The sequence below is a fragment of the Oryctolagus cuniculus genome, chromosome 10 (genome assembly GCF_964237555.1).
Source record: "Oryctolagus cuniculus chromosome 10, mOryCun1.1, whole genome shotgun sequence".
Taxonomy (NCBI): Eukaryota; Metazoa; Chordata; class Mammalia; order Lagomorpha; family Leporidae; genus Oryctolagus; species Oryctolagus cuniculus.
In genome coordinates this window covers 3,572,117-3,598,704 of record NC_091441.1, presented here as the reverse complement: position 1 = coordinate 3,598,704, position 26,588 = coordinate 3,572,117, and the positions used below count along the sequence as shown (strand labels likewise).

The 26,588-nt window shown below is 56.3% G+C and overlaps 1 protein-coding gene across 1 annotated transcript in view; it reads left to right on the top strand.

Moving 5' to 3' along the window:
• Positions 1–23,235, top strand: part of TSHZ1 (teashirt zinc finger homeobox 1) — a 74,421-nt gene extending 51,186 nt beyond the window's left edge. Inside the window, exon 2 of the mRNA XM_051851880.2 lies at positions 18,676–23,235. Coding sequence (XP_051707840.2) covers positions 18,676–21,872 — 3,197 coding nt within the window. The 3' untranslated portion in view covers positions 21,873–23,235. The remainder of the gene's footprint in view (positions 1–18,675) is intronic.
• The last annotated feature ends 3,353 nt before the right edge of the window (positions 23,236–26,588 follow it).

Here is a 26,588-nt window from a genome sequence, read left to right as displayed (position 1 = left end):
CCGCAGAGCCCGTCCCCTTGCTTTGTGGTCATCAGCCTCGTGCTTCGAGTTCTCCCAGGAACTATTAGACTGACAGGTTTTTGTAGCATAGAGAGAAGAAGAAAGGGAAAAGGCTATTTGGCAGGAATTGCATTCTGATATGTCGGTGGTTAGCAAATTATTCGGGGATCAAGGTGACTGCTGTGGGAGGCGGGGCTCCGGCAGCGCCTCCTCCAGTCTCCGGAGCTGGTCCAGGCTCCCGGCGGGCAGTGTGCAAACCCTGGGTTATAGAAGTGAATCAGGAGAAGTGCATCCGCACATCCATACCCCAGGGTTTTTTACAAAGTTCCCAACTTGAGCTTTAGTCACAAATGTGGGGTTTTTTTGTTGTTGTTGTTGTTTGCTTTTGTGTTTTGAAATCGAGGGCACAGGCCTCTCTAGTTTTGAACGAATTCTTCAGCGTCTCCTACTCAGAGGCACCCTATACAGCAAAATAAATGTCTACTCCCGATTTACTCTGATTTTCTGCCGCGTTCAGAACACAAGGAGTGTTGTTAAGAGGGGGTTCCTTCAATGCACACGTGGGATGTGCTTGATTCCTGCGTCTGTGGTTTTCACAGCTGTTGTCTTGGAGGGAAAGTGGTCTTTCCGTGGAGACCTCTCCCGGCAGCCGGGCCTCGAGGTGGGACCCTGGGCTCGTCACGCCTGTGTCCCCCGTGAGTGGACCTGGAGCCAGCCCACGTTCCTGCTGGACTGCAGCTGTGTCGTGACGGGTGTTTGAGGCTCCCGTGCAGTGCGGGGCCTGCCTGGCCCGTTCGAGCAGCCCATTATCATAATCTCACTGTCGTGTGGCCGCTGAGTTAATGTACTTACAAATGGCAGAGAAAGTGTGTTACATGACCTTAGGGTTTTCAAAAATTAAATGACGTCGTAGGTCGTATTTCACGGAGCAGCTAAGGAGAACAGTTTTCTTTCCTGCATGAAGTGTCAGTCTGCCTAGCAACAGGATATTGTATTTCTTTTTTATTACACAAAAATGTGAAGCTTTTAAACTCCTAGATTCCCCACATAAAATTTAATATTGGGGTAGGGAATGAAACGTCCAGTGGATCCATCTGCTGCCCCCTCCTCCCTCCCTCCCTCCCTCCCTCCCTCCACCAGACCCTGCAGACCCAGGGAAGCAGAGGCCGAGGGTGGATTTAATGTTCTGCCCCTTACACGAAGCTCATGAATCCCCACCTAAGCCGCAGCAGAGCGCTTACATTCGCTGAAAGATTCTCTGCTCGGATTGCTTGATCATGCACGGTTTCCTTAGGCGTCAAGGAGTCATTGGTGGTGATAAAACGTGTTGCCTGGGAAGGACTGAGTCTTCTTCCGGCTGAGGCTCAGGGAGGCCTGGGGAGACCAGGCGTCTTGTGCGCACAGAGGCCTGTGTGTCCTGTGCGTGACTGAGGGCCTCCCATCCCTCGGGGTTCCTGAAAGGGGTCAGACCATGGGGCTGGGACACACATGGTGCACACGGAGACCTAGGACTCACGTGGTCCAGTCCAGTGCTGGGCTCTCACCCGGGCCTGTGCCCTGCCGGCCACTGGTTCCTCTGCTCCAGGCCAGACTCTCCTGCCTGCCGTACTGCCCTGGAAAAGCCCTGGGGCTGAGATGCGGTACCTGCTTTCCAGGCTGTAGATAGGCCTGGGCCTCCACCTATAGGAACTTCGAGTCCCTTTTCCTTGTGTTCCAGTGAAGTGGAGCTTGGGGCCCCGTGTCGCAGGGAGGCAGCTGCGGGTGGCGGTGAGCGGCTTGCGAGCCGTGGCTGCGCTGTTCATGCAGAGAGATCTCCCTCATGGTTGCTGCCATCCTGGGGGAGCAGCGTGGTGGGGTGGGAAGAATGGGCCACGGACAGTGTCCTGTGATCGCCAAAGAGTGGCAGGGCGCACGCAGGAGCACCTGTGGATGGGGTCGTGGCCCGTGTGGATCGTGCAAGGAGGGCCCGCACCACGAGTCTGTAAGTGCAGTTGTAGTCTTGCAGATGTCAGCTCTGGTTAAGCCCCTGGCAGTATTGACATACAGAATATTATTTAAAGTTACTAGAATTTGATGAAGCTTCTAAATTTAATCTACGCCGTATTATGCACCAAAATTAAATTTCAAGGGAAAAGAGGTGGTTGCGATGTGTGCTCAGAAATGACTTGTCATGATAACATGTTTCTCAACCCAAACAATTAGAGCATTTAAAAAGTTCCTGATAGAGCCCTAAAGTTTTTCTTTCTGTTACTGGTGGTTCTGAACTGCCTTCTTTCCTTGATTTCAGTGGACATAAATTTCATGGCAGTATTTGTTTTTTCTCAAGATGAACACACACCGTAACTACAAAAATTGGAGTGCGTGTCCCCTGCAGCTCTACCACAAACCCGCCAAGGCCACCCTGAAGCTGCCATCTCCACACGCAAATGAATGGTGCCCACAGAAAACACAAGACGCACAGAGTGCCCGGGGTCAAAGCTGAGTCCGTGTCACCCCCCGCCCCGGGGTGTCGAGCCACACGGCCACACTGCGTGCTCCCCGTGGGCCAGGGCTTCCGTGGAAGCCGAGCGTGGAGACCAGAGGGGGGTCTGAGGAGACAGGCGGCTGCCTGCTGTTCCCGGCACTTCCAGGGTGCCCAGGCTTCTTGTGGGGTCCTGATGCGCCTTGCAGCGAGCTGTCGGCCTTGTGTGTGTGTGTGTGTGTGTGTGTGTCCCTGCATCTGGGAGACCTCAGGAGAGGAGGGAAGGGGGTTGAGTTCCCTCCCTGCCTGGATGGGTGAGCTTGGGTGGGACATGGTAGCCTCAAGCAATCTCTCCAACAGGAGCTTCCTCTTGGGTGAGGGGAGGGGCCTTTGAGGAGGAGCTGGAAGGGGAATATGAATACAATGGGGCATTTTAGGACCAGGGCAGCACACTGTCCTGCGTGGCCCATCCCACGGCACTGGGGGGACAGGACTGCACCTTCCAGCGTCTCAGGGCAAGGGCAGGAGCCCCTCCCTTGGAAGTGGTGGGCGTGAAGGGGCTTATTACTTCCGTAAATCGCCTTTCCTGCCAGTCAGACAGCGCAGGCCCCAATGCCGGCCATTTGGTGACAGAATATGAATCACGGGTGATTAAATTATGAGATAATTTGGAAACTTAGCAGTTTGCGTTTTGCACTTCCCATTGTTTTGCTGACTTGCAGTTTTCTCGCGTTCGGGGGTTTTATGAAGCGGCTTTAAAACCCCTCTCACCTCCTTCCTCTCCGGCTTCCAGGGGCAGATTTTCCCGGGAGGAGAGCTGCAGCACTGCTGCCTGCAGCCGCTGCTCCAGAAAGATTGCTGTGTTTCCATTGACATGCAGTGCATTACCATAATTGGCTTTTCTACATGATAGGAGAGAGGAAATAATAATGTCATTTTATTTACAGCCAGAGTGTCGCTTTATGAGACTTCTCCAAGTTTCTGCCATGCTGTGTAGGTCAAATGACATCTTTTGATCAGTCCTGTCCAAAGACATCAAAGCTGAGTGGCAGGTAATGGAGACCTAGTGACAAACCAAATCTAGAAAAGAAATAAGACTGCCAGTTTCCCATTAAACAGCCTGCTAAACAGCACAGCTTCCCCGTGTCGGCTACGAAACCACTCTGACCGCCTAAATCAGGGGAATGAAAGGAGGCTGAATTGGACATTAGTACTGCAAATGACTGCGGTGATTGCCACACGGCCTCCCCCTCCCCAAAAATCAGCCAGCCAACCATGCGCGTTGCAGTGGAACTGCTCCGGGCCCATTCATCTCCCTCCTGCCGCTTGCTGGTTTTCTGATCTGGTTTATTTAGGTTTGACATCAGCCAAATGGTGTAGCGGGTATCTCTGACAGATATTCCCACTGATTTAACGGAGGCGCAACTCGGGAAAGATGGATCTTCTGAGACAGCATTTTGGAGCCGGTGTTTTTTCCTTTTCCACCCCGTTTTCCTCCCTCTGTGACGCCGGTGGACGTGTTGTTCCCAGTCACAGACAGAATATCAGGCGTTCAGAACTTTGGAGAACTCCTTTTGATTGACCCGGGGTGGGAGGCAGGGTTGGGGGGTGGGGGTGGGGAGTGCGTTGCAAATACGACTTTAAAAACATATCTGTAAACAAGTATTTTGGACTAGCAACTGATGAAAGAAGTCATTTCTGCTCTCACACAGCGAGGTTCACCTTCCCAGGTGATGGGGCCCCGTGGAGATTTCTATCACGTGATGAAATAAAGCACCGTGCATCTCTCTGCACTGATTTGCTTCGGATTGCGTTAGTGTCCTGTTGTTCTCCCATTCATTGTTCCGGCCAGGTGTTGTCTGCTGCCTCCCGGGCACTGTGCCGGCTGCGAAGGTCCACTGTGACACCGTTCATGCTCGGGGAGACCTGGCCCAGCAGCAGGGAAGACCCCCGCCCCTGTGCGTGGCTGCTGGGTCTGCAGCCGTGGGCGCACACGTGGGGAGGGTGCCGGCAGGCAGGCCAGGTGACGCTGCTGCTGGACCTGTTCCCTGGTCGGGCGGCTGCTGTGCGGAGCGGAGCTCAGAAGGAGCCTGGACCCACGTGGTTGCAAACATTTTTTCCTCCTTTTCTTATTGTAAAATAGACATGACGTAAAATTTACTGTATCACCGTCTGCGAGCGCACAATCAGGGGCGTGAGGCGCGTTCACAGCCACACAGCCGTCGCAGCCGTTCACCCCTGAGCTTTTCACCTTCCCCACCAAAACTGTGCCCGCTGAGCGCCCAGCCCCCGTCCCCAGCTCCCCAGGCCCCGGGCGGCCACTGTGCTGCTCTCTGTCCTGTGGCAGGCTGTGCAGCCGCGTTCTCGGCTGCAGCGAACCTGCTCTCCTTGCAGCCTGTGGGGGCCGATGCCCGTGACCACAGCTCTCAGGCAGAGCCACCTAAGACCCAGTGTTGTTGACCTTCATGGGGACAAAGCTCTGATTGTACAAGAATGACCCACATACATGGCTGATAGAGACAGCCCGGGAGCAGCCCGCCCTGGGAAGGGTCCTCTCTGCCTCCCATTGACTGTGCAGCCTGGGACACACATCTGGCAATGGAGGAGACCGGCACCAGGATTTCCCCTTCCGGTGCTGGTGAGAGCTTGCATGGTTAATGCACATGCGGCTGTTGGGCCAGCACTGGAGGGCCCGTCACTGCTCATCTGTGCTGTCCCAGCACAAAGCGTGGATCAGATGTCCTGCGGCTGTGAGATGTTGGCCCAGGAACAAAGACATGATTACTGGTCACGAGTCCTCCCAAAGTCACTGCCAGTGCAGCGAGAAGAGTCCCCCTTGTCATCTCCTGCTCTCTGAGACTGGACTCGGTGTGGCCCTGGAGAGTGCCTCTCTGATGGTGGGCGTGGGCTTTGCCCCGCTCTGCGGAGAACGGTCTAGGGTGGGACACTTCTGCTCCTCCAGGCTGCCTGGTGGGCGCTGGGAACTGCTGGCACCGGGCACCCTTTGTGTCTCCAGTCTCACTCGGCCTGGCTCGCTTCCTCTCTTTAAGCCCGCCGCTCGTGTGGTGTGGTGCGGACTTTAAGAGTATGTGTTTTCTTTCTCTCTACCGATGACTGTTGTCTTCCCCCACTTTGCTCCCTGATTTAAAAATGCTCAGTATCTCCGAGGGATTTTGCGGGCAGAGGCAAAGCAGGGGCAGGAGAGAGACATGGGGCCACGCTGGACCTGCGAGGTCGGGAGCCTGCTGCACCTGCTGCTGCTGGTGGGAAACAGGTGGAAGAGAGCCTGCTGTCCTGTGAATCCTTTATGATGAAACCCTCTTCCTAGAAACTGTGTGGCCTGAACCTCGTACATGCTCCGGGAGCCCCACCTGTGGGCAGTATCTGGAGAAGCGATTTTAGCAGCCACTCGGGGACGCTGCCCACGGCTTTCAGAGAAAACACCTGCAGGCCGGGACCTGTGTGGATGCTAAAATGAGAAAATGAGAGGTGCTGACCAGTTTCAGGATGCCTGAGGATCCCGTAGGCACAGAGATCGTCGCTGCTGCCCACGTCAGTGTCGAGGAAGAGTAAGGGGGGGGGTGCAGGATGCTGGGGCTCAAGCCAGCACTGTGACCGAGGCGCCTTCTCCCATCTCAGGAAACTTTGTGTCTGGCGCACCAAGGATGCCAGCCAGCAGTGAGCCCCACTCACCTGCTGTATCCACTGCTGCAGGTGCCCCAGGCGTCGCCAGCCCCGCCCGGTGTGCTCAATAATACAGCAGGATTTTGCTCCACCAAAGTGTCACCTGTCTGGGTGAGCGGTGCCCGTGCCTATCTGAAGTGACAGGCGTCTTTGAGTGCCGTGTCTCTCCCTGACTTCTCTTTCATCATTCAGGCGGGAAGGGAACAGCTTCCACGGGGCTGCTCCCCCCCTCCCGCCCCTCCCTCCTCCGTCTCCCTCACCCCCTCCCCCTGTCTAACACACCTGATCAAAACATGATCACCAGCAGAGAGCTTTCTCTCTCCAAATTAAATGAGTCCAACGGGCCTGGGAGTTTTCCCGAAGGAAGAAAGCAAAACGTGGATGTGCGAAGTTAATGACTCCCGTAACAGAGAGGACGTTCCTGGGCCGGGTTAACATGATCTGGCCGCCTGCCTTGTCCTCCCGCTTCCTGTAAGGAACGCGTGGACATCCGTTACGTGGCGTGATTCTAACATCTGTCCTACCCCATGATGGTGATTTGTGTAAGTGATGGAAACAGGTTAAATGCTTCCATTCTGATGTTGCCAGCAGGGGCGAAAACCAACATTTCAATGAGATCGTCTTGGCAGCACGGGCAGGGGCCCCGGCTGATGCATGAGTGCTCCTGTCGGTGATGGGTGCCCCACCAGGTGCAGAGCGGAAGAAGGGCTCGGAGTCTGGGTCCCGGAGTGCCACAGACCTGTGCCTCTAGGGCGGGTGACAGGGCGGGGCCTCTCCAAAGGGGACAGCCTCCAGGGGGCGTGGTCTGAACCCAAAGGGAGGAAGGGCTTTCTGCACAAATCGTCCACTCCTGGAATGGCCCTCTCTAGGCTGGTAACTTTGCTCCCTGTGGACGAGGGCCACGGTGTCAGAAGGGCTCAGCCATTTACAGGATGGTAACTGGAACAGCTGCCTGTGTGATTACTGCTAGAGAGAGCAAGGGTACCCGGGACCCCGTGGAAGGTCAGAGGCAAGTGTGGTCTGTGACAGGTTCCCTGAGCTTCCGCCCGAGACCCTGTGTCCTGTAGACAGCCCTGCTTCATGCAGACGAGGTAGACGGTCTGTGAATAGCTCCGAGCCTCCACGTCTGGGGGCTGCGTGGCCTGGGCCTGTCTCCTTCCCTGTGTGGCCGGACGGGACGGACGGGTGCATGCGCTTGGGCACGTGGAGTACCCAGGTGTGCTGGGGAAGCCGTCCTCCTCTGGCCGGCCCCGCTCTCGGCCACAGCACCCACCCTTCAGCTCAGCGACAGAACAGTGGTGACGGCGAGGCCAGAACAGAAGACAGGAGGATGCAGGAAACACTTGGCCTCGTGTGTCGCTGGGGTTCAGGTGAAGATCCTGGGGCAGGGATGCGAGCCTAATCACGGGAGACAGTGCCGTCCGGACGCGGGGGAACCTGGGACTTCACCGCGTGTAGCCGTTCTAAAGCAAATACAGCTGTCACTCCTCGCCCTCGGTGATTGACGGGTGACTAGAGCAGGTCTTGTTTCCTCCGGAGAAACGGAGATGTTTAAAACAGTGTTGGGCAGTGAATTGGAGAAGGCAACTTGTATCTGGTCTGCGCAAGGAAGGGTGTTTGTGCCTTGTTACATAACTGCAATTCGAGGTGAAGGTTTTTCTCAGAGGGTACGTGTGTATTTATGCTGTAAGCCGTCAGGGCGGCACACTCTAATAGGGCTGTACGCATCGTCGTCTGTCCACTCGCATCAGAGAACGCACAGTTCCTCCTCCCCCGGCATGGCAGCACAGCCTTAGGGACACACGGGCAGCCAGAAGGTGCGTTTTGTGACAAAAAAACATTAATGAGATTTAATTAAAAAATAAATTTCAACCCCATTGTGGGAATGGTAGGGAATGTGCATTTTAAATTTCTTATTTACACACATGTCCACATATGGTCACATGTACACATGTACACATGCACACACACTGGCAAGCACACACATGCACATTCTGTCACCCTCACTCAACCCATTTGCACACCGAACACACATATGTGGACTCAGACACACACCCACGTATACTCACATGCATGTGTGGAAGGCTGGAGGCACCTTCTCCCGGCTGCTGGCTCTGCGGGTGCCCCACCCCTGATGGGGGACCCAGCGCACATGTGGGCACCGTCACATTCCACAGCATCGGGCAGCGGAGTGATGGCAAAGCTGTCTGGACACAAAAAGAGACAGCAGAGATGGTGATTTGGAGTCTGTTTCCTTTGTTGGGGAAGATGTCACAGCTCCGTGAGTGGTTGTACGGGAGGAGTTTTGTGCCCCAGTGCCCTTGCTGGGTGAAGGGTGGAGGTGCGGCAGGTGTGTGGGTGGCCCCGGCGCGACGGGTTCAGTGGAGAGCGTGCTGTGCTGGTGACCGTGTTCTGCAGCTCGGCAGCCTCTCACTTTGTGAAGTGTGTCGTCCTCTGTTTCACTCTCTCTCCTCCCTCCCTCTCTCTCTCCCTCCCTCCCTCCCTCCCTCCCTCTCTCCCTCTCCTCCCTCCCTCCCTCCCTCTCCTCCTTCCCTCTCTCCCTCTCTCTCTCCCTCCTTCTCCCTCTCTCCCTCTCTCCCTCTCTCCCTCTCTCTGTCAGAGTAGCCATTTGTAACAGGAAAAATTCTTTATTTTCTAAAAAAGCATCTTGGAAATCAATTGAGAACTCACTGTTAATAGTAAAAATAAACCTAATTATTAGAGAATTGTATTTCCTGCCATGGTACTGTGGATGCAACTCTTGATCCAGACCCCGAATGTTGTCATTAAAGGCATCTATAGAGAGGCGGTGCGGTGCGGTGCGGTGCGGTGCGGCCTGCATTTGTTTCCGGCCGAGCACAGAAGCACCTGTGGAGGACGAGTGCCTGTGGTGGTGCCTCACGCCCATGGGCTGGTCGGAATGCAGCCTGTTTGCACGTGAAAAGTCCCCGAAGTGTGTACTGGACATTGGTCTGCCGTCAGGCCTGCGTGTGTCCCTGCAGCTCACCGACGGGCAGGCCCATTTCTGTTCATCCCGTGGGTGGAGGAGAATCGGCGACTTCCAGGCCTTTGCGATGGGGCTGACTCCCCGAGACACAGCCCCGAGGGCTTTGGAGCTTGTGAAAGATCCCCTTCCCCTCCATCTCTCACTCCGCGTCCTGATTCCCACAGTAAGCCGTGTTGAAGCTTTGCAGGGTCCAGCACAGCGAAGGCCCTGGAGCACAAGGCCACGTTCTTCCTGGTGCCACAGCGCCTGGGCAGGGGTGAACACGGGCTTGCTCTGTGTGACCCTGCGCCCAGGTGTTGTCCGCCAGGTGTGTCTCCCCTGTCTGATAGATCATTGTCTGTCCTGTTTCCAAGGTTCCAGGTGATGACAGGCTGGGGCCTGGTGACCGGGGCCTCACTTGCTAAGCTGGCCTTACCAGGCCCTGTCTTCCCAGGCTGCCTCCAGAGGGAGCTGAGAACACCTGCTGTCTCGGTGCTGGCCCCGTGTCAGGGGACCGCTGGGTGTCCCAGGCTTCCGCAGAGGCACACGGCTGCTTATGTTTGCTCTTCTCACTCCATTGTAACTTCTCTTTTAACTTAAGATTCTCGTGGAGTTTTTGCTCTCCTTTTCCTTGCTGAACTCCTGAAAATCAAGCAAGTTTGTCATCCTTTTGAATTGTGGTTTCTGCTCTGATTGGCGCTGTCCTACTTGTTCAGTTGTGGTGCCGTAGCGTGGACCAAAGACAGCGGCTGCCGTAGAACGGCTGGGGCCGTGTGAGGTTTCTTATTTCTCACTTAACTTGAAACTGAATTTTAAGGCAGTGAAAAAAAAAGAAATTATATTTATTTTGGGTCAGTTACCTATGAATTCCTCATTAAAATCAGAATTGAGAAAACCAAAAGTCGTTATATTTATACACTGCAATTCTGAAATATGGTCTCTGTCAAGTTATAGGTAAAAGAAATGGTTCCGTTACATACCTGATGCTTAAGCAAATGTGTGCATGAACAGTTGGTAGCAGGCCACGAAAGTTGGCCAAAATGACAGAAAACTGTGGCTCCTGTGCCACTGGCATCACGTGCGGGGTGTCTGCCCCCCGCAGGAAATCAGGACTGTGCAGAAAATCTGTTCCTTTCTGATCGGGAAGGCGTGAGCCCAGCGGCAGCTGCTGTCTGTCCTGACTGCAAAGCCACCTGCTCTCCCCATCACGCGGGTAAAGTTCTCTCGGCAGTGAAGGCAGAGGAACCTGGAAGGAAGCGCGCTTGGTCAGGTGCAGCCCAGGAAGGAAGTGCGCTTGGTCAGGTGCAGCCCAGGAATGAAGTGCGCTTGGTCAGGTGCAGCCCAGGAAGGAAGCGCGCTTGGTCAGGTGCAGCCCAGGCCCAGGGAGCAGGTGTGGGGAGGCCTCTGTGTGAGGGGCCCCGGGGAGTGCGTGTGTCCGTCTGTCCACGGGTGCCGCGTTGGCCTGTCTGAAAGGTGGCTGGGGCTGGATGCATCAAACAATACAGGAGCGAGGTTGGGTGCCTGCCGTGGGGCGGTCAGCCGGCAGAGACGGCCTGCATTTTGTGTTTGTCTTGTTCCTCCGTCACAGCCAGCTCCCACTATGGGGAAACTGGGTGTCTGGGTGAGCAGTTTCCAGACCTTGGAGCTGTCTCTTGTGTGCTGGTCCAGCCGAGGGGGCTGCTCTGAGGCACGGTGCTCACCGCCACCTCCCACACCCTCGTGGCCAGCGTGCTCAGTGAGGGCAGACAGGGAGAGGGGATCGGCGGGGCTCTGCAGGGTACCGGCCCACAGTTCCTGTCTGGCTGGCAGAGACCGGGGTTGGGCCCTTTCACGGGGATGGCCTTGTGTTCCGTTCCCGCCCTTGCGTGTACTTGGTATTTGCGGTAATACAGGGGACAGGTGGCCCAGCCCGGCGCCCTCCGTGCTCAGGCCGCGTTCTTGTCGGTCCTGTGATTCTGCAAGGCGTGAGGAGGAGGAGCGATAACCAAGAACCGTACGTAGGTGGAGCAGCTCGCAAGCCCTAGAAATCTGTTCTCAGGTTCTGGGGGTCGGAGGTGCCCACAGAGCCGGCACCTGGACGGAGGCGCCGCCTGCTACCTGGACAAAGGCAGCAGGGCCAGGGCAGCTGGCTGGGGCCTCTCTCATGGGGCACTGACCCCGGTCGTGGGGCTGCACTCTTGCGCCCTGCTCACCTCCGAGCGTGTGCCCTGTAGTTTGTGATTCCTGGTGCACGCGTTCCGACCACAGCGGCGTGGGCACAGGGCTGGGCCTCGTGACGATCCTTGAGTGTGCCCTCCAGGGGACGTCCCCCACTGTCGTGGCTGTGCTGTTGGAGAAACTGCAGCCTGCTGAGGGAGTGACCGTGTGGGTCACTGGCTCTGCGCAGTCTCCACTTTAAGCCTGGCCCTTGTCCTCATGTCCTGCTAACAGGGTGGGCAGGGGTCTGTCCGTCCATCAGGGCCTGCCCATCAGTGGCGGCTCTGTCGGGCACACATCTGGAGTCTCCCTGCCTCTCCCTGCCACCAGGGGAGCCTACTTCACCTCGATGCACACCCAGGGTCACTTCATGGACGCGGCTGTGAGTGACAGTGTGACGTGGGTGGGGCTCATCTCCAGCGGTGTGGCCTGTTCTGCACAGGCAGAACCTCGTTGAAGCCCCTCCTCTGCCCAAGCCTGAAGCCAGGGTCTGGGTGCTCTTCCCGCTCTCTGCCACCACAGGGAACGAGTCGCAGTCTCCCCCACCCCTGCCTTCGACCCAGGATGCTCAGCCTTCCTGTTCCTCAGGCCCCAAGTGCTCTGAGTGCTCCCTGCCTGGCCCTGGGCCTCTCCTAGGGGTGCGTGCCCTGCCTGTCGCCCAGCATGAGAAGGGTGGGCGGCCCTTGTGGGTGGGCAGCCCTTGTGGGTGGGCGTCCCTTGTTGGTGGGCAGCCCTTGTTGGTGGGTGGACCTTGTGGGTGGGCGGCCCTTGTGAGTGGGTGGATCTTGTGGGTGGGCGGCCCTTGTTGGTGGGTGGATCTTGTGGGTGGGCAGCCCTTGCGGGTGGGCGGTCCTTGTTGGTGGGTGGATCTTGTGGGTGGGCGGCCCTTGTGAGTGGGTGGATCTTGTGGGTGGGCGGCCCTTGTGGGTGGGCCTGGGGGCAGCACAGCCAGGAGCTCAGTTCGTGGCTCTGGAAGGGTGGGGGTCCAGAGGGGCTTGCTGGCCCAGTCTCTGCTGAGCTTTTAGGTGGGCGGGGCAGGAAACCGAGAGGTTGGGGGTGGGTGCTGTGGCACAGTGGGCTTGGCTGTCACCTGGGAAGCCCGGATCCCATATCGGAGTGCCTGGGATTGAGTCCCGCCTCCACCTCCAGTCCAGCTTCCCGTCAATGCGCGCTTGGGAGGCAGCAGACTGGAGCTCAGCTGCCTGGGTCCCTGCCACCCATCCCAGGAGACCTGGATTGAGGGCTCAGCTCCTGGCTGTAGCCTGACTCAGCTTCAGCTGTTGCAGGCGTTCGGGGAGGGAACCGGCAGATGGAAGTTTTCTTCCTCTCTCTGTTTCCCTGCTTTTCAAATCAGTAAAAATAAATAAAAAATAACAAAAAAAGGGAAAACGGAGAGGTTGAGTGCTGGGCTATGCCCGCTGTTAGAAGACCCCATGTGGGGGAGCTGTGCACCTGTTGTTAAAGTTGAGGCCTTGGGTCTTGGAATGGAAGGTAACTGAGGGACCAGGTGAGGGTGGCAGTCTCTAAGAACAAATCTAGAACATTCTGTGGGGCTTTGGAGCCCCTACTGTAGGGCAGGGGCTGTGCCACCGTCTAAGCCCTCCTATGATCACGACAGCTTCAGAGGAAAAGCTGACCCCACACCAGTGCTGTGGCTGGATGGGGGGATGGGACAGTGGCCGGGATGTGTGTGGGCCACTCCCACCCAGGAAGGGACAGCTGCTCGGGCCCAGGAGAAAGGGCCCCTGGCCTGCACTTTAGACCAGTGGGCAGCCATGTCCAGCGGTGTGGGGCAGAGGACAGGCTGCTGTCCGGGCTGTCCCTGCTGACTGCTTCCTCCTGGCTCCTGAAAAAGTTAACCAATCACAACAGTCGATGCAATGAGCTGAAAGAAGATGGTAGAACAGCAGAACAATGCAAACTCCCTAGGATCCAGCCGCCTGGAGGAGACCGTGACGGGAGAGGTCTGGAGAGACTACACAAAGCAAGCCCCACGGGTGGAGGCCGGAGCCCGATGTCCGCCGTGCACGGGCCGCTCAGCCCCTGCTCAGAGGTCTCGGCCGCCTGCTCTGCCATCCGTGGGGACAGCCTGGGGTGGACGTGGAATCAGGAGTCAGCACAGGAGTGACCCGTGTGTCTGGGACATGGAGGAGCCGAGGGCAGCTGCCCTGGGCACCCCAGACTGATGCTCCCCACCCGGTCCCCTCTGCATCCCTGACTGTTAAACTCTCTCTGGCTTTTCAACATCAAAAAAATAAAAGTAATAATTAGCAGGGCTCTCCCAGCCTTCCTGCTGCCCGTCTGGGCCGGGCCCTTCTCTGTGCCCATCTTTCCTGGGTTCTGCTGCCGCCTGCCGCCTGCCGGGTGCCCAGGGAAGGTTCACCGTTAGCCAGTTTATTCCAAAATGGTGTGCAGTGGCCAATCCAGGCTTATTGAATGGAAAACACTGGAGATTTTGAATATACAGATATTTATCAGGAGCACTTTAGTCAGCAACAAATAAACCACACACTCATTATCTAGTGAAAATTCTCTTAACATTCCCTGCAAAAGGGGTTTTCTGCTGTACCATGTATACAGTTTTCTCACCTGCTTTTTGCATTTGACGCCTTTCTCCCTGTTATTAGAGCGCCTTTTAAATGTTTGAATGATACTGCATCCGAAGAATCAACTACAGGTCATGTGAACACCCCATATAGCTGAATATTATTTAGATTGTGCATAAAACCTTTTTCCTGTATTTTATATTATCTTCCTAGGCTGTGTTTCCAAAAGTAAAATTTTTAGTTCAAAGGGTGTCAATATTTAAAAATTTCTCTTCTTTCTCCTTTTTTTTTTCTGAGATTCTTTCTATCACTCTGTCTGGCCCCTGACAGGTGTTCCAGGGGCTTGACTCCGAGCTACTTTGGGGGTCATTAATTCACCCCAGAGCATTGCCCCGATTCTTTCCAGATGTCATGCTAACAAGACAGAGGAAGCAGGCCTGGGCCTGGGAGTGGGGTGGCTGACGTTCATCCTGTTCTGTGGGACTTGGAGGAGGCTGCTCACCCTCTTGGAAACAGCTTTCTCTCCTGTGATTGTCACCTTGAGGACTGGGAGGGCGGGCTCTCAGAGACAGGCCAATGGAAGCACTGCAGGGGGCTGAACAGACAGGGACCAGCCTGCAGGGACTTCCGTGCAGGATCACCAGGGAGGTGCCACAGGAGGGTGACATCTGTCACCTGATCCTCCTCCAGGGATCAGCGGGGGAGGGACGGTGTCCAGACAGCCTCCTGGGGGAGAAGGGAGCCCGGGGCCAGACAGGCAGAGGGCCCAGGAGCACAGAGGGCTGGGCACTCCAGGTGGGGCTGGTGGGAGGCGCGTGTACCCTGCACAGGACACGGGCCCCTGTGGAGGTCTGGGATCAGGGTTGCTGGGAGCAGAGTGTTGAGGGGCAGCTTGGAGGGAGAACAAGGGGACGAGGCGTGGGGAAGGGGCTGGTGGGATTCACGAGGGCCCCGCAGGGCCAGGGAGCACTGCGGCACCCCTGGGGTGATTTTAGGGGTCTCCAAATTAGGAGCCCCCTAAAAGGGGAGGAACAGGCTGGGGCGGGCAGTTTGCAGCACTACAGGGGCAGACACTGGAGCATGGACAAAAGGGGCTGCAGCAGGAGCAGAGGGCAGAGCAGGGGCGAAACAGCAACTGAGGAGGGTGCGGGTTCTGGCCCAGGGCCTTGGAGGGAAGGGTGAGCGGTGCTGCTCCCAGGGACAGCCAGGGTGCACCCACCAGCCTCTGCAGGTGAGCGTGCACAGCCCAGGGCACACAGAGCCTTCACGGTGGTCCACGCTGGGCTTCCCTCCTGTCTGAAACCGTCCATGCCTGCCCTGCTGTGCCCTGCCCACATACCCTGTTTCATTTCTCCCTGGATAGAAGCTCGGGGGGCAGCGCCTTCACTGTCTCCCCCCTCCACTGTGAACCTCCTGGAGCCGGCAGCAGCCAGTGGCTGGCTCACTGGGAAGGGGCTCTGAGCAGGGCCTCTGCCCTGCACGCACCACCCCGGCCCAGGGCAGCATTGTCTGTTATATTAGGGCTATGGGATCATCACCGAGAGGGGGCTTTCCAGCCACAGGCTAGACAGTCCAGGGCAGGGGTGGGCCAGGATAGGGCAGGGTCTGGGTGGCTCCGCCCTCTCTGGGATGAGGAGGGGCCGCACGTGAAGAGGCCACCTTTGTCCCATTCAACCCTAGAATGCCATCCCCAGCTGTCCCCTCCCCGCCTTGGGCCCCTGTGTGAGTACAGGGGCTGAGGGCTGCCTGATGGTGGACAAGGGCAGCAGGCCTCCATGTTTCCGGAGTTTGGATGGACGTCCTCTCTGGGCTGCATTTTGTTCCCCTAAACGTCGCCTGTTGAAGCCCTCCCGGCCCATGTGGCCGTTTGGAGATGGAGCCTTCAGAGTCCTGACACCGAGTAGGGGGACCTTGCACATTGCAGACGAGACAGCCAGGCTGTGCAGCGAGCACCGAGGGTGTCTGTGGCCAGGAGGAGGGGGCTCGCCAGAAACCAGCCCTGCCGGACCTCAGTCAGGGACCCGCAACCTCCAGAACCCCGAGTAGAATGAATGAATGCGGGATTTATTATCTGGTAAACCGGGGCCCGTGGGGTAGGCCCTTGGTCTGTGGTGCGTTGATACAGCGGCCCCGTATCTGCAGCTTCGCTTCTGAAAATACCAAGTGGAAAATTCCGAAACCGGCTCCCGAGTTCTGAGTTGCACGCTGTTGTGGGTTGTGTGATGAAATCTGGTGCTGGGCACCCCGGCCCGCCAGGACGCGAGCACCCCCTTGTCCAGCGTGTCCACACTCTCCCGTTCAGCAGCTGCGGTGGTTATCAGACAGACTGTCAGGTGTCAGTGTGTGTGTGCAGATAACTCCCATGTTACATAACACGGTAATCATCCCACCGCTAGTTCCTGTCCCTAATCTCTGTGGTGCCGAATCTGTAAACTAAATCCCATCATCGGAGCGTACGTATGACAAAAGCAGCGTGCACAGGATTCTGTGCCATCCGCGGTATCAGGCGTCTGCTGGGGCCTTGCCGTGTCTGCCCCGTGGGCCAGGGCTGGCTGCTGGGCTTGCTCAGCACATGCCACCTGTTTGCTGGCCCTGGGAGTGGAGCCAGGTGACTCCCGGCTTTAGTCTCCTGCAGCCCTGTGACCCTGGGGCGAAAGCCCCTGGATGGACCAGCACCCTCAGCCTGCCCTCACCGAGCTGAGCCAGTGCCCTGCCCGCCAGGGCACGGAACCTCCTTCCACGAGGGAGGCTGGGCATGATCCATGAGGCAGTTTCTCAGTCAATTCTGACGTTGGGACCTGAGCGCTGCCTGGGATGGCACCTGCTTGGAGCCCTCCATCTCCTGGGGTCTGGGCGCCCCTCATCCGATGCACCTGTCCTGCTGGTGCCATCACCATATCCAGGAGGTGTGGTCCTTGTGGCCAGGACAGCAGGCCCAGGTCCCCCCTGGCTGAAAGCGTGGAGTCTGAGCAGTGGGTCTTCAGGTGGGGCCCTGGGTGGAGGGGCCGAGCTGTGAGGCCTCAGAACTGGACCATCTGGAACCTTGGACCCTGAAGAGCAAGATGAAGATGTGAGGGACCTTGGCAGTGGTCTTGCTGTGTTCCGAGTGTTGCCATTTCACGGGACAGCTGTAGCGTCATGCTGAGTGCCTGGGTGCTGACCTGTAGTGAAAGTGTAGGGCCGACGTGCAACGGAACACTTGTGCTTGGGTTGTTTGAGGCTGTGTGCAGAGAAGCATGCGTGTGCAAGTGTTCTGACGTGCACATGGCTGATTCACGTATGCCTTGTGTGTACAAGGGCACTTGTGCACCTGTGGTGAGTGCCTGCTGCTAACAGAGACCCAGGCACGCATGCTCTCGGACTGCGCCCACCTGCCCCTCGTGGCCTCCCTTTGGGCACCAGGATCTCCTCTGTCCCCTGTCGGCCACATCCCTGGGGGGCTGGCTCTGAGGGTGTGATCAGGAACGGTCCTGTCTCACCTGACGCCTCCTCGGGGACCCTCAGTGCCTGCTGACGGGTCTCCTGGAACATCTCACTCCAGACTTCCCAAGTTGTCACCAGCACGCTAGCTCAGCTGGCCGCCCCTCCACGTGAGGGAAAATGAGTGAAAGCTGTCGTTTCCCCTGGGAGCGGCCGCGACCTGCCACAAGCTCAAGGCCCCAGAGCTTCTGCTGTACCAACCAGGGCCTGGTCCGGAACTGGACGGGCACCCCTCCCGTTCCTGTGCGGCTGTCACACCTGCAGGCTCCTCGGGGCTCAGCGGGCTGATGCAGCGTAGGCTTTTGGCTTTGCTCAGCTACAAAGCTTTTTTTTTTTTTTTTTGGTAAAATATTCATCAACTAAAAGTCATCATGTGAGCCACCAGTTGGTGCACAGGGCGGCGACACTGTGTACGTCCTCCTTGTTGGGCTGCCAGCACCATCACCATCCCCAGAAGCTTCCCACCTCCGCCAGCTGAAACCGGACGCATGAACCAAGCACTCCCCATCCCCCCATCCCCCCCCCCCCCCCCCCGCTCCCTGAGGGACCCCTCGTAAGATGTGTCGTGCGGGGTCTGTCTGTGTGTGACTGCTCACAGCACTGAGCGTGCTGCCGCCCTCTTCTCTTTGATGGCTGATTAACTCTCCACTGACGGGGAGACCGCTCTTGGTTCCTGGACTCACTGGGCGTTTGGGTCACCTCGTCCTTTGGCTGTTGCAGGGAGTGATGCTGGTTTGCACGCTCGTGTACAGATGCGACCTTTTGTCACCTCTCTGGCCACCACCCGGAAGGTGAAACCCTGCTCTGCCCAAGCAGGAGACTGAAGCGGGCTCTGCTATTTTTTTTTTTAAGTGAAAAACAGAGAATTTTTATTGTTTGCCGTTGAGAAGTATTTTTATTTATGGGAACCATAGGGTATTGCCAGTGCAGTGTGTTGCTGGAAAAGCCCATGCCGAGGTCCCACTCTGGAAGTCCCATGGGGCAGTCCGGCCGTCGGGGGGAGGAGTCCGGGCAGGAGGAGGAGGTAGCCCGGGGCCCTGCACTTCCCGAGGCTCCTGCCACACACTGTGGCCTTCCACGGGGTGGGGGCCACAGCTGCCCCTCCTTTGTTGAAAACGCGTTCGCCTGGGAGGAGAAATGGTCTGTTTGCGCCCGGCTCCTGCTGTCGCGCAGCGGAGTAGGGAGATACATGAAGTTGGGGCAGCCGTGTAGCCTGGGCGCCGGGCTGAAAACATCTTCTTAGAGCTCCTCTAACTGCGGGGGAGGCCGCGTCCCTGAAGATGATTTACTCCTTCTGACCGCCTCTCATTTTTCTCTCCCAGCTTACGTTCCCGAGGAGGAGCTGAAGGCAGCCCAGATAGATGCGGAGTGCGAGGAGCATGAGGGGCCGGCCCTGGACATTCCCGAGAGCGACTTCGCCTGCAGCGAGGACACGGAGATCAAGGAGGCCCAGAGCTACCAGAACTCGCCCGTCAGCACCGCCACCAACCAGGACGCCGCCTGCGGCTCGCCCTTCAGCGAGAACAGCGACCCGCCGGCCCAGTTCCAGGGCCCGGCCTCCAGGGAGGAGAAGGAGGAGCCGCAGGGTCCCGACAGCGTCTCCTATCCCCAGGACAGCTTGGCGCAGATCAAAGCTGTGTATGCGAACTTGTTCTCCGAGTCCTGCTGGTCCAGCCTGGCTCTGGACTTAAAGAAGTCGGGTTCGGCCTCCAGCAACACCGATGTCAGCCGGAAGGAGAGCTCCACCCCCACCCCCACGCCCCCCACCAGTACCGCAGGCACCGCCGGCACGCCCAGCACCCCCAGCACCGGCGGTGGCAGCACCAGCACCAGCCACAGCAGCACCACCAGTAACAGCAGCGGCTCCGGGTACGACTGGCACCAGGCGGCGCTGGCCAAGACGTTGCAGCAGACGTCGTCCTACGGGCTGCTGCCCGAGCCCAGCCTGTTCAGCACCGTGCAGCTCTACCGGCAGAACAACAAGCTGTACGGCTCCGTGTTCACCGGCGCCAGCAAGTTCCGCTGCAAGGACTGCAGCGCGGCCTACGACACGCTGGTGGAGCTGACGGTGCACATGAACGAGACGGGCCACTACCGGGACGACAACAGGGACAAGGACTCGGAGAAGACCAAGCGGTGGTCCAAGCCCCGGAAGCGCTCCCTCATGGAGATGGAGGGGAAGGAAGACGCCCAGAAGGTGCTCAAGTGCATGTACTGCGGGCACTCCTTCGAGTCGCTGCAGGACCTCAGCGTCCACATGATCAAGACAAAGCATTACCAGAAAGTGCCTCTGAAGGAGCCAGTGCCGGCCATCACCAAGCTGGTCCCTTCCACCAAGAAGCGAGCACTTCAGGACCTGGCGTCCCCCTGCTCCCCGGAGCCAGCGGGCGTGGCCGCGGAGGCCGCGCTGAGCGAGTCGGCCAAGGACCAGAAGACGGCCAACCCCTACGTCACGCCCAACAACCGCTACGGCTACCAGAACGGTGCTAGCTACACGTGGCAGTTCGAGGCCCGCAAAGCGCAGATCCTCAAGTGCATGGAGTGCGGCAGCTCCCACGACACCTTGCAGCAGCTCACCGCCCACATGATGGTCACCGGCCACTTCCTAAAGGTGACCACGTCTGCCTCCAAGAAAGGGAAGCAATTGGTGCTGGACCCCGTGGTGGAGGAGAAGATCCAGTCCATACCCCTGCCCCCCACGACCCACACCCGGCTGCCGGCCTCTGGCATCAAAAAGCAGCCAGACTCACCTGCAGGTGCCGCGGCCGCCGAGGACAAGAAGGAGCCGGAGAAGGAGAAGGCACCGGCGGCTGGGGACACGGAGAAGGAGATCAAGGAGGAGGGCGGGGACGCCTCCGAGAGGTTTGAGCCCACCGCCCTCTATCAGTACCTCCGCGAGGAGGACCTGGACGACAGCCCCAAGGGCGGCGTGGACATCCTCAAGTCCCTGGAAAACACGGTCTCCACGGCCATCAGCAAAGCCCAGAACGGCGCGCCCTCTTGGGGCGGCTACCCCAGCATCCACGCCGCCTACCAGCTGCCGGGCGCCGTGAAGCCGCTGCAGGCGGCCGTGCAGAGCGTCCAGGTGCAGCCGTCCTACGCCAGCGGCGTCAAGTCGCTGACCTCTGCTGAGCACAACGCCCTCCTGCACTCCCCGGGCAGCCTCACGCCGCCGCCGCACAAGAGCAACGTGTCTGCCATGGAGGAGCTGGTGGAGAAGGTCACGGGCAAGGTCAGTGTCAAGAAGGAAGAGAGGCCGCCCGAGAGGGACAAGGGCTCCCCCACCAAGGCCGCGTCCCCCGTGGCAAAGGAGAACAAGGATTTTCCCAAAACCGAGGAGACCAGCGGCAAGCAGCCCAAGAAGGGCCCCGATGCCGAGACTGGCAGGACCAAAAAGGAGGGTCCCGCGGACGCACACACCCCAAACGGCACGGAGCCTCACAAAGCCAAGGTCACCAACGGCTGCGGCAGCCTGGGCATCATCACGGACCACTCGCCGGAGCCCTCCTTCATCAACCCCCTGAGCGCGTTGCAGTCCATCATGAACACCCACCTGGGCAAGGTGTCCAAGCCCGTGAGCCCCTCACTGGACCCACTGGCCATGCTCTACAAGATCAGCAACAGCATGCTGGACAAGCCCGTCTACCCCACCACGCCGGTGAAGCAGGCCGACGCCATCGACCGCTACTACTACGAGAACAGCGACCAGCCCATCGACTTGACCAAGTCCAAGAGCAAGCCTCTGGTGTCCGGCGTGGCCGACCCGGTGGCCTCGCCACTGCGGGAGAGCGCCCTCATGGACATCTCCGACATGGTGAAGAACCTCACGGGCCGCCTGACCCCCAAGTCCTCGACGCCCTCCACGGTGTCGGAGAAGTCAGACGCCGACGGCAGCAGCTTCGAGGAGGCCCTGGACGAGCTGTCGCCTGTCCACAAGCGGAAGGGGCGCCAGTCCAACTGGAACCCACAGCACCTGCTGATCCTGCAGGCCCAGTTTGCCTCGAGCCTACGGGAGACCGCGGAGGGCAAGTACATCATGTCGGACCTGGGCCCCCAGGAGCGAGTGCACATCTCCAAGTTCACCGGCCTCTCGATGACCACCATCAGCCACTGGCTGGCCAACGTCAAGTACCAGCTGAGGAGGACAGGGGGGACGAAATTCCTCAAGAACCTGGACACAGGGCATCCTGTTTTCTTTTGCAACGATTGTGCCTCTCAATTCAGAACTGCCTCCACATACATCAGTCATCTGGAGACGCACCTGGGCTTCAGCCTGAAGGACCTCTCCAAGCTGCCCCTCAGTCAGGTTCAAGAACAGCAGAACGTCTCCAAGGTCCTCGCCAGCAAGGCCCTGGGCCCGCTGGGGGCCGCCGAGGAAGACGCGGGCTCCACATTCCAGTGCAAACTCTGCAACCGGACCTTTGCGAGCAAGCACGCGGTCAAACTGCACCTTAGCAAGACGCACGGCAAGTCGCCCGAGGACCACCTGATCTACGTGACCGAGCTGGAGAAGCAATAGCGTGCAGGTGTGCGCGGGGCTGCCGGACGTCACACCACGCCGTCCTCACACTGCACTAGGCCTGGCCTGAGCCGCTGAAATCAGTCTTTCCTTTGTTGCTGAACTGCCTGTCTGGACCCTGGTTTTTCTTACACACATTTTGTAGTTATATTTATATGCTCTTTGTCTGATCTGTGCATGTTATTTTTTCTTTTTTTTCCGTGAGTCAGTCTGACCTTTATTTTCAACATCTGTTCTTGATGTTAAGCTATCTTTTGTAGGAAATAGTGGGGCACGCGACTCAGAGACGCTATTTAGCAGTAAAGAAAGATGCAAATAACAATGATAAAGAGACATCCTAAAATTACGAAGTTGCCATGACAATAAAGGTCATAGAACCTGGGAGTGTCAAATTTAACTCTTGGAGGACTGTAATCGCATTTCTGTGCCTTTCACTCAGAAAAAAAAAAAAAAAGAAAAAAAGGCTTAAAGGCATTTCATGCAGATCAAAAGCTGTGTCAGACACAAAACGTATTTAATAATTAAAAAATGAGCTTTCTTGTGCAGGACTGGTTGGTGAGGAAGCATGCATGCAGCTGTGGGAAGTCAGTCAGAGGCTGCTGAGGACTCCCTGGGTTCTGAGGCCACCACTCCATGTTTCGCTCACGCAGGGAGCCACACACACACACACACACACACACACCCCACACGCAACAACAAACACCCCCGTCGCCACTATGCCCAAACCCTCCTCTGGATGCTGAAGAATGCCACTTTTGGCAGAAAAAGTATGCAAGCTATTATTTAAAAAAATGTGTAAAAATGCTATTTCTTTTTTTTCCTGTAAAATACTGCGGTTTATAGTTATTTACAAACGTAAGCTTTGGTACAAGCTGACCTTTCTATAGCGTGCTGCATTGGTAAATGAAAAAATAAATACGTAAACGGGGCAGACGTCGGACTCCTTTCCCTTGTTGATTGCCAGCATCAGCTTAAACTCCTGTACGTTGCATATCGAACCATTTTAATCTCTTCAGCTTTCTTTGTACCTTCTGGCTGTATGCTTTCTCTTTTAACTTTTTATATTGTCATTTTATATTAAATTTCTGTGTATATAATGTAAAACCACGATTTTTGAATAAAATTTAGTTCCTGCAGCTTGATTTAAATAGAGAAATTTTACTGGCACCTGCGTCTTTCCAGATGCATGTACTCAGAGGAACTATCAGACAAAAATAAATAAATAAAAACAAAGCAAGCAATGCACTATTAATTATACATTTTGATGTTCTGTCATTAATATTGTACAGTACATTTTGGTTCACACAATTAAATCCACTGTTTTCTCAAATGTAAAATAAACCCACATGCAGTTCTTGATTTACACGGGTTGTCATGGCGTGCTTATTGTGCCTGGGAGCTGTCTGTCGGCAGGCTGCGAGGGCTACCTCTGGGCGTTCCTCACCCGCGGCACCCACTCCACTCAGGAGGGGCACGCTGCAGTTTGAAACCTGGGAATTCAACATTATTTGAACCCTGCCAGGTGCCGAGGATGACCGAATCGAGTCACTGAGTAATGGGTGGGCTTTCTTCAGAGAGGCCTGCCGGTTTTGAAAATATTTACAAATACCCTTTGTGGAAAGCTGAGACTCGCTGGTGGGGCCAGGGGCAGCCGCACTGCAGCCACAAGGGACCAGGCCCCAGGGTGGAAACCCAACACCTGAGCTTTTTGTAAAAAAATTATTATTTTAAACAGGCTGCTCTGTGATCCAGCGTCTGAGGTGAGTCTTGGTGTCTGCAGAATCAGACGCGTTTGGGGAGAATCTGTGTTTTTTATATAACTCTCGTTCTAAGGGTGGAAGTGATGACATCATCGAAAAAAAAATTGGAAAACTAAAATCACAAGCCAATAAAAATTGACTATTGTTTCCGCACAGGGAAAAAGCACTACATTTATTTTTGGCTACCATCTCTCTCTTTTTTTTTTTCCCCTCCATTTTCTCTGGAGCCCCGAGGGCCCCTGGACTGCAGCACCCACCCCCGAACCCCGAGACCCCGGCCGGGGGCACCCCCTTAACAGCGCAGCGGGAGAGTTCGCTCTCCCACCTTCTGCTTAGTCCCCACGTCGTCCTCGCCCCGCGTGGCCCCGAGAGGCTCCGGGGCGGCCCCGCGGCGGCGCGCGCCCGTCTTCCGACTCTCTCATTGGTAGCTGGCGGTGTCCTGTAGGGTCCGCAGCCAATCAGACGCGGCGGTTCTGCGCGGGCCTGTGCTTGGGGCTCAGGGCTGACCGAAGAGGACGCGCGAGGCGGAGGCGGCCTCGCGGGGTCCCCGGCGGCAGGTGCGTGTCTTGGACAGCGCCCCTGGAAAACAGGAGTAGCTGTGAAGCGGGGAGCGGCGGCCAGAGCGGCCCAGGAGGGGCTGGCGGGGAACGGTGCCCTCGGGGACACGGACGCCGCCGGCACCCCAAGTTCCGCGGTCGCGGCTGGACCCAGAATTGGGGGTGTCCCCCCTCGGCCCCTTTGTCTTTCCAGTTCCTCCGCCGCGTTGCCGTGTTACTGTTGAACCTGGTGCCGCAGCGAGCGGAGAGGTCGCTGGGCTGTCCCCAGAAATGGGGGCCACCGGTGACGGGCCCAGCCTGCCTTCGCCGGGTGCGTGCCACACGCCTGGCACATTCCAGGGGCTCGGCACGCGGGCGCCCGTTTGCTCCCGCGTCGCAGCCGCGGGCGCTGGGCCCGTGCCTGTCCCTGGGCGAGGACCTGGCTCAGGGTGCTGGGGCTCGCCAGCAGCACCCCGAGAGCCTGGGCTGCAGGGCCCGTCCGTGCACCTGCTTCCCGGCCTGGCCTTGCGTCGACCTCCCAGGGGAGGCCCTCTGATCGCACCCCGCAGAGCAGCCCGATGGGGACCCCCGCGCCCCATCCCATAGCGGGCCCGGGAGCTGGGATGAGAGCGGCCCGTGACTTCTCGCTCGGGCCCGCGTTTTGGTTGGTTTCGGGTATCATTGTGCACCGGCCAGAAGAACCTTTTTTTGCTTTAGCAGTCGCAGCTCGGGGCTTGGGTTTAATCGCTAACCAAATCTTTTCTTCCTCAAAGGTAGGACTTTGACAAGAAGGCGAGTTGTGTGAGGGTGATTGTTACACAGTCAATATTTAGAGGGTCACAAGCCCCTAAACTAATGATAGATGAGAGTTGACGTCAGAGAAACCAACTTTTAGGCAGTACACAAAAAGGAATAATTGAAAGTATTGTGACCAGGTGTCTGCATTTCTGTCGTCCGCAATCTTTAAACAGCTGGCAACAGTCATGTCCCAACCATGAAATTTTCAGAAACCTGAATATGCAAATAAGGGTTTCTGCCCTCTTCCCAGGTGGACTTTCATATTCTCTCCTTCTTTATAATTTCTCTGAAGTTGATTCATGCCATTGAGAGCTAATTACTGAATTGTAGACTTAAAGGATACCAGAGTGTGAAATCTGTTTTGGAGAGAATTTGTGTGTTTTTATGTAACATTCATTCTTACGATAAACGTGACACAGTATCATCGGAAAAAACTTGGAAACAAACATCACAAGGAAGGAAATAAAAATTCACTATTGTTTTCACCCAGGTAAAAATCACTGATTATTTTTGTGCTAGCATCTCTTTTTTTCCCTCATTTTCCTACAAAACAATGATGGTGCTCAGCATACCCTGCCTTTTTTTTTTTGAACCTAACAACACATAATGCAGGTTGTCCCATTTCATTAAATATTGAGGATTATAAACCTTGTTGCAAAGTACTGAAATTTAATCAATTCCCTATTAGTTTTAATAAGCAACATTTAAATTCTTTCTAACTTTTCAGTGTTGCCAATGTGAACACAAAGAACTTTCCATTCTATATTTTTGTGAAATTTTTTATTATGTCTTTAAAACAAGTGTTTGGGCCTGGGACCTCTGCCTTGAAACTTGTGTGCGAATTGCCCACAAGGATTGCCTGCTCCAGCTCACACACCTGTGTGCACAAGGATGACCATTTCTCTACATGTTTGCTTCTTGAACAGAGGTTTGTGGTTTTCTTAAAAAAAAAAAACAACACTATTTTCATTATTTGGCCAGTGTAGTCTTGATGTTTTAATTTGTAATTTTAATATCTGTTATTTAAAGAAAAGATAGTTTAAGAAAATTTTTGTGTGTACTTTCACATCATATGATTTCATTTGAACTAGTGTGACCAAGTTACCTGTTTTACAGACAATGTAACATTGAAGAGGAGAGAAAGAGCCTGTGGCTCCCTGAGCACCCAGGACTAGGATGTGACTGTGGTCTTCTGTCTGTTCAGGACACCATGGCTCATTAAAACACCCTATTGTCTCCCAATTGCCATCTTGCTAATGGGAAGAGAAGCTTTGAATTCTGTCATTTCCATGACTAATTTACAATTAGTACTGATTAGTAAAGGCAATTGCAAAATAAAATGGACTGCTTAGTGAAACGGGATTTCATCATAGTGGGCCCTGTAAGAGAAAAACACCTATATTAGTGTCAGAAGTCCAGAGAGAGGGACCACTCCAAGAGTGTTAGAGACCACGTTCAAGGGTTCTGCTAACTAGGAAGCCTCATTCCTGTCTTTGCCCAGGTTTCTGATGGCCTTAGGTGGAGGTAACAGCCAAGAGTGAAGAGAACAAGGAAGGCCTGTTGGTTAAGACCAGGCACCCTTAAAAATACTGGGACTCATCCTCTTTCCTGAAGGACAGTGT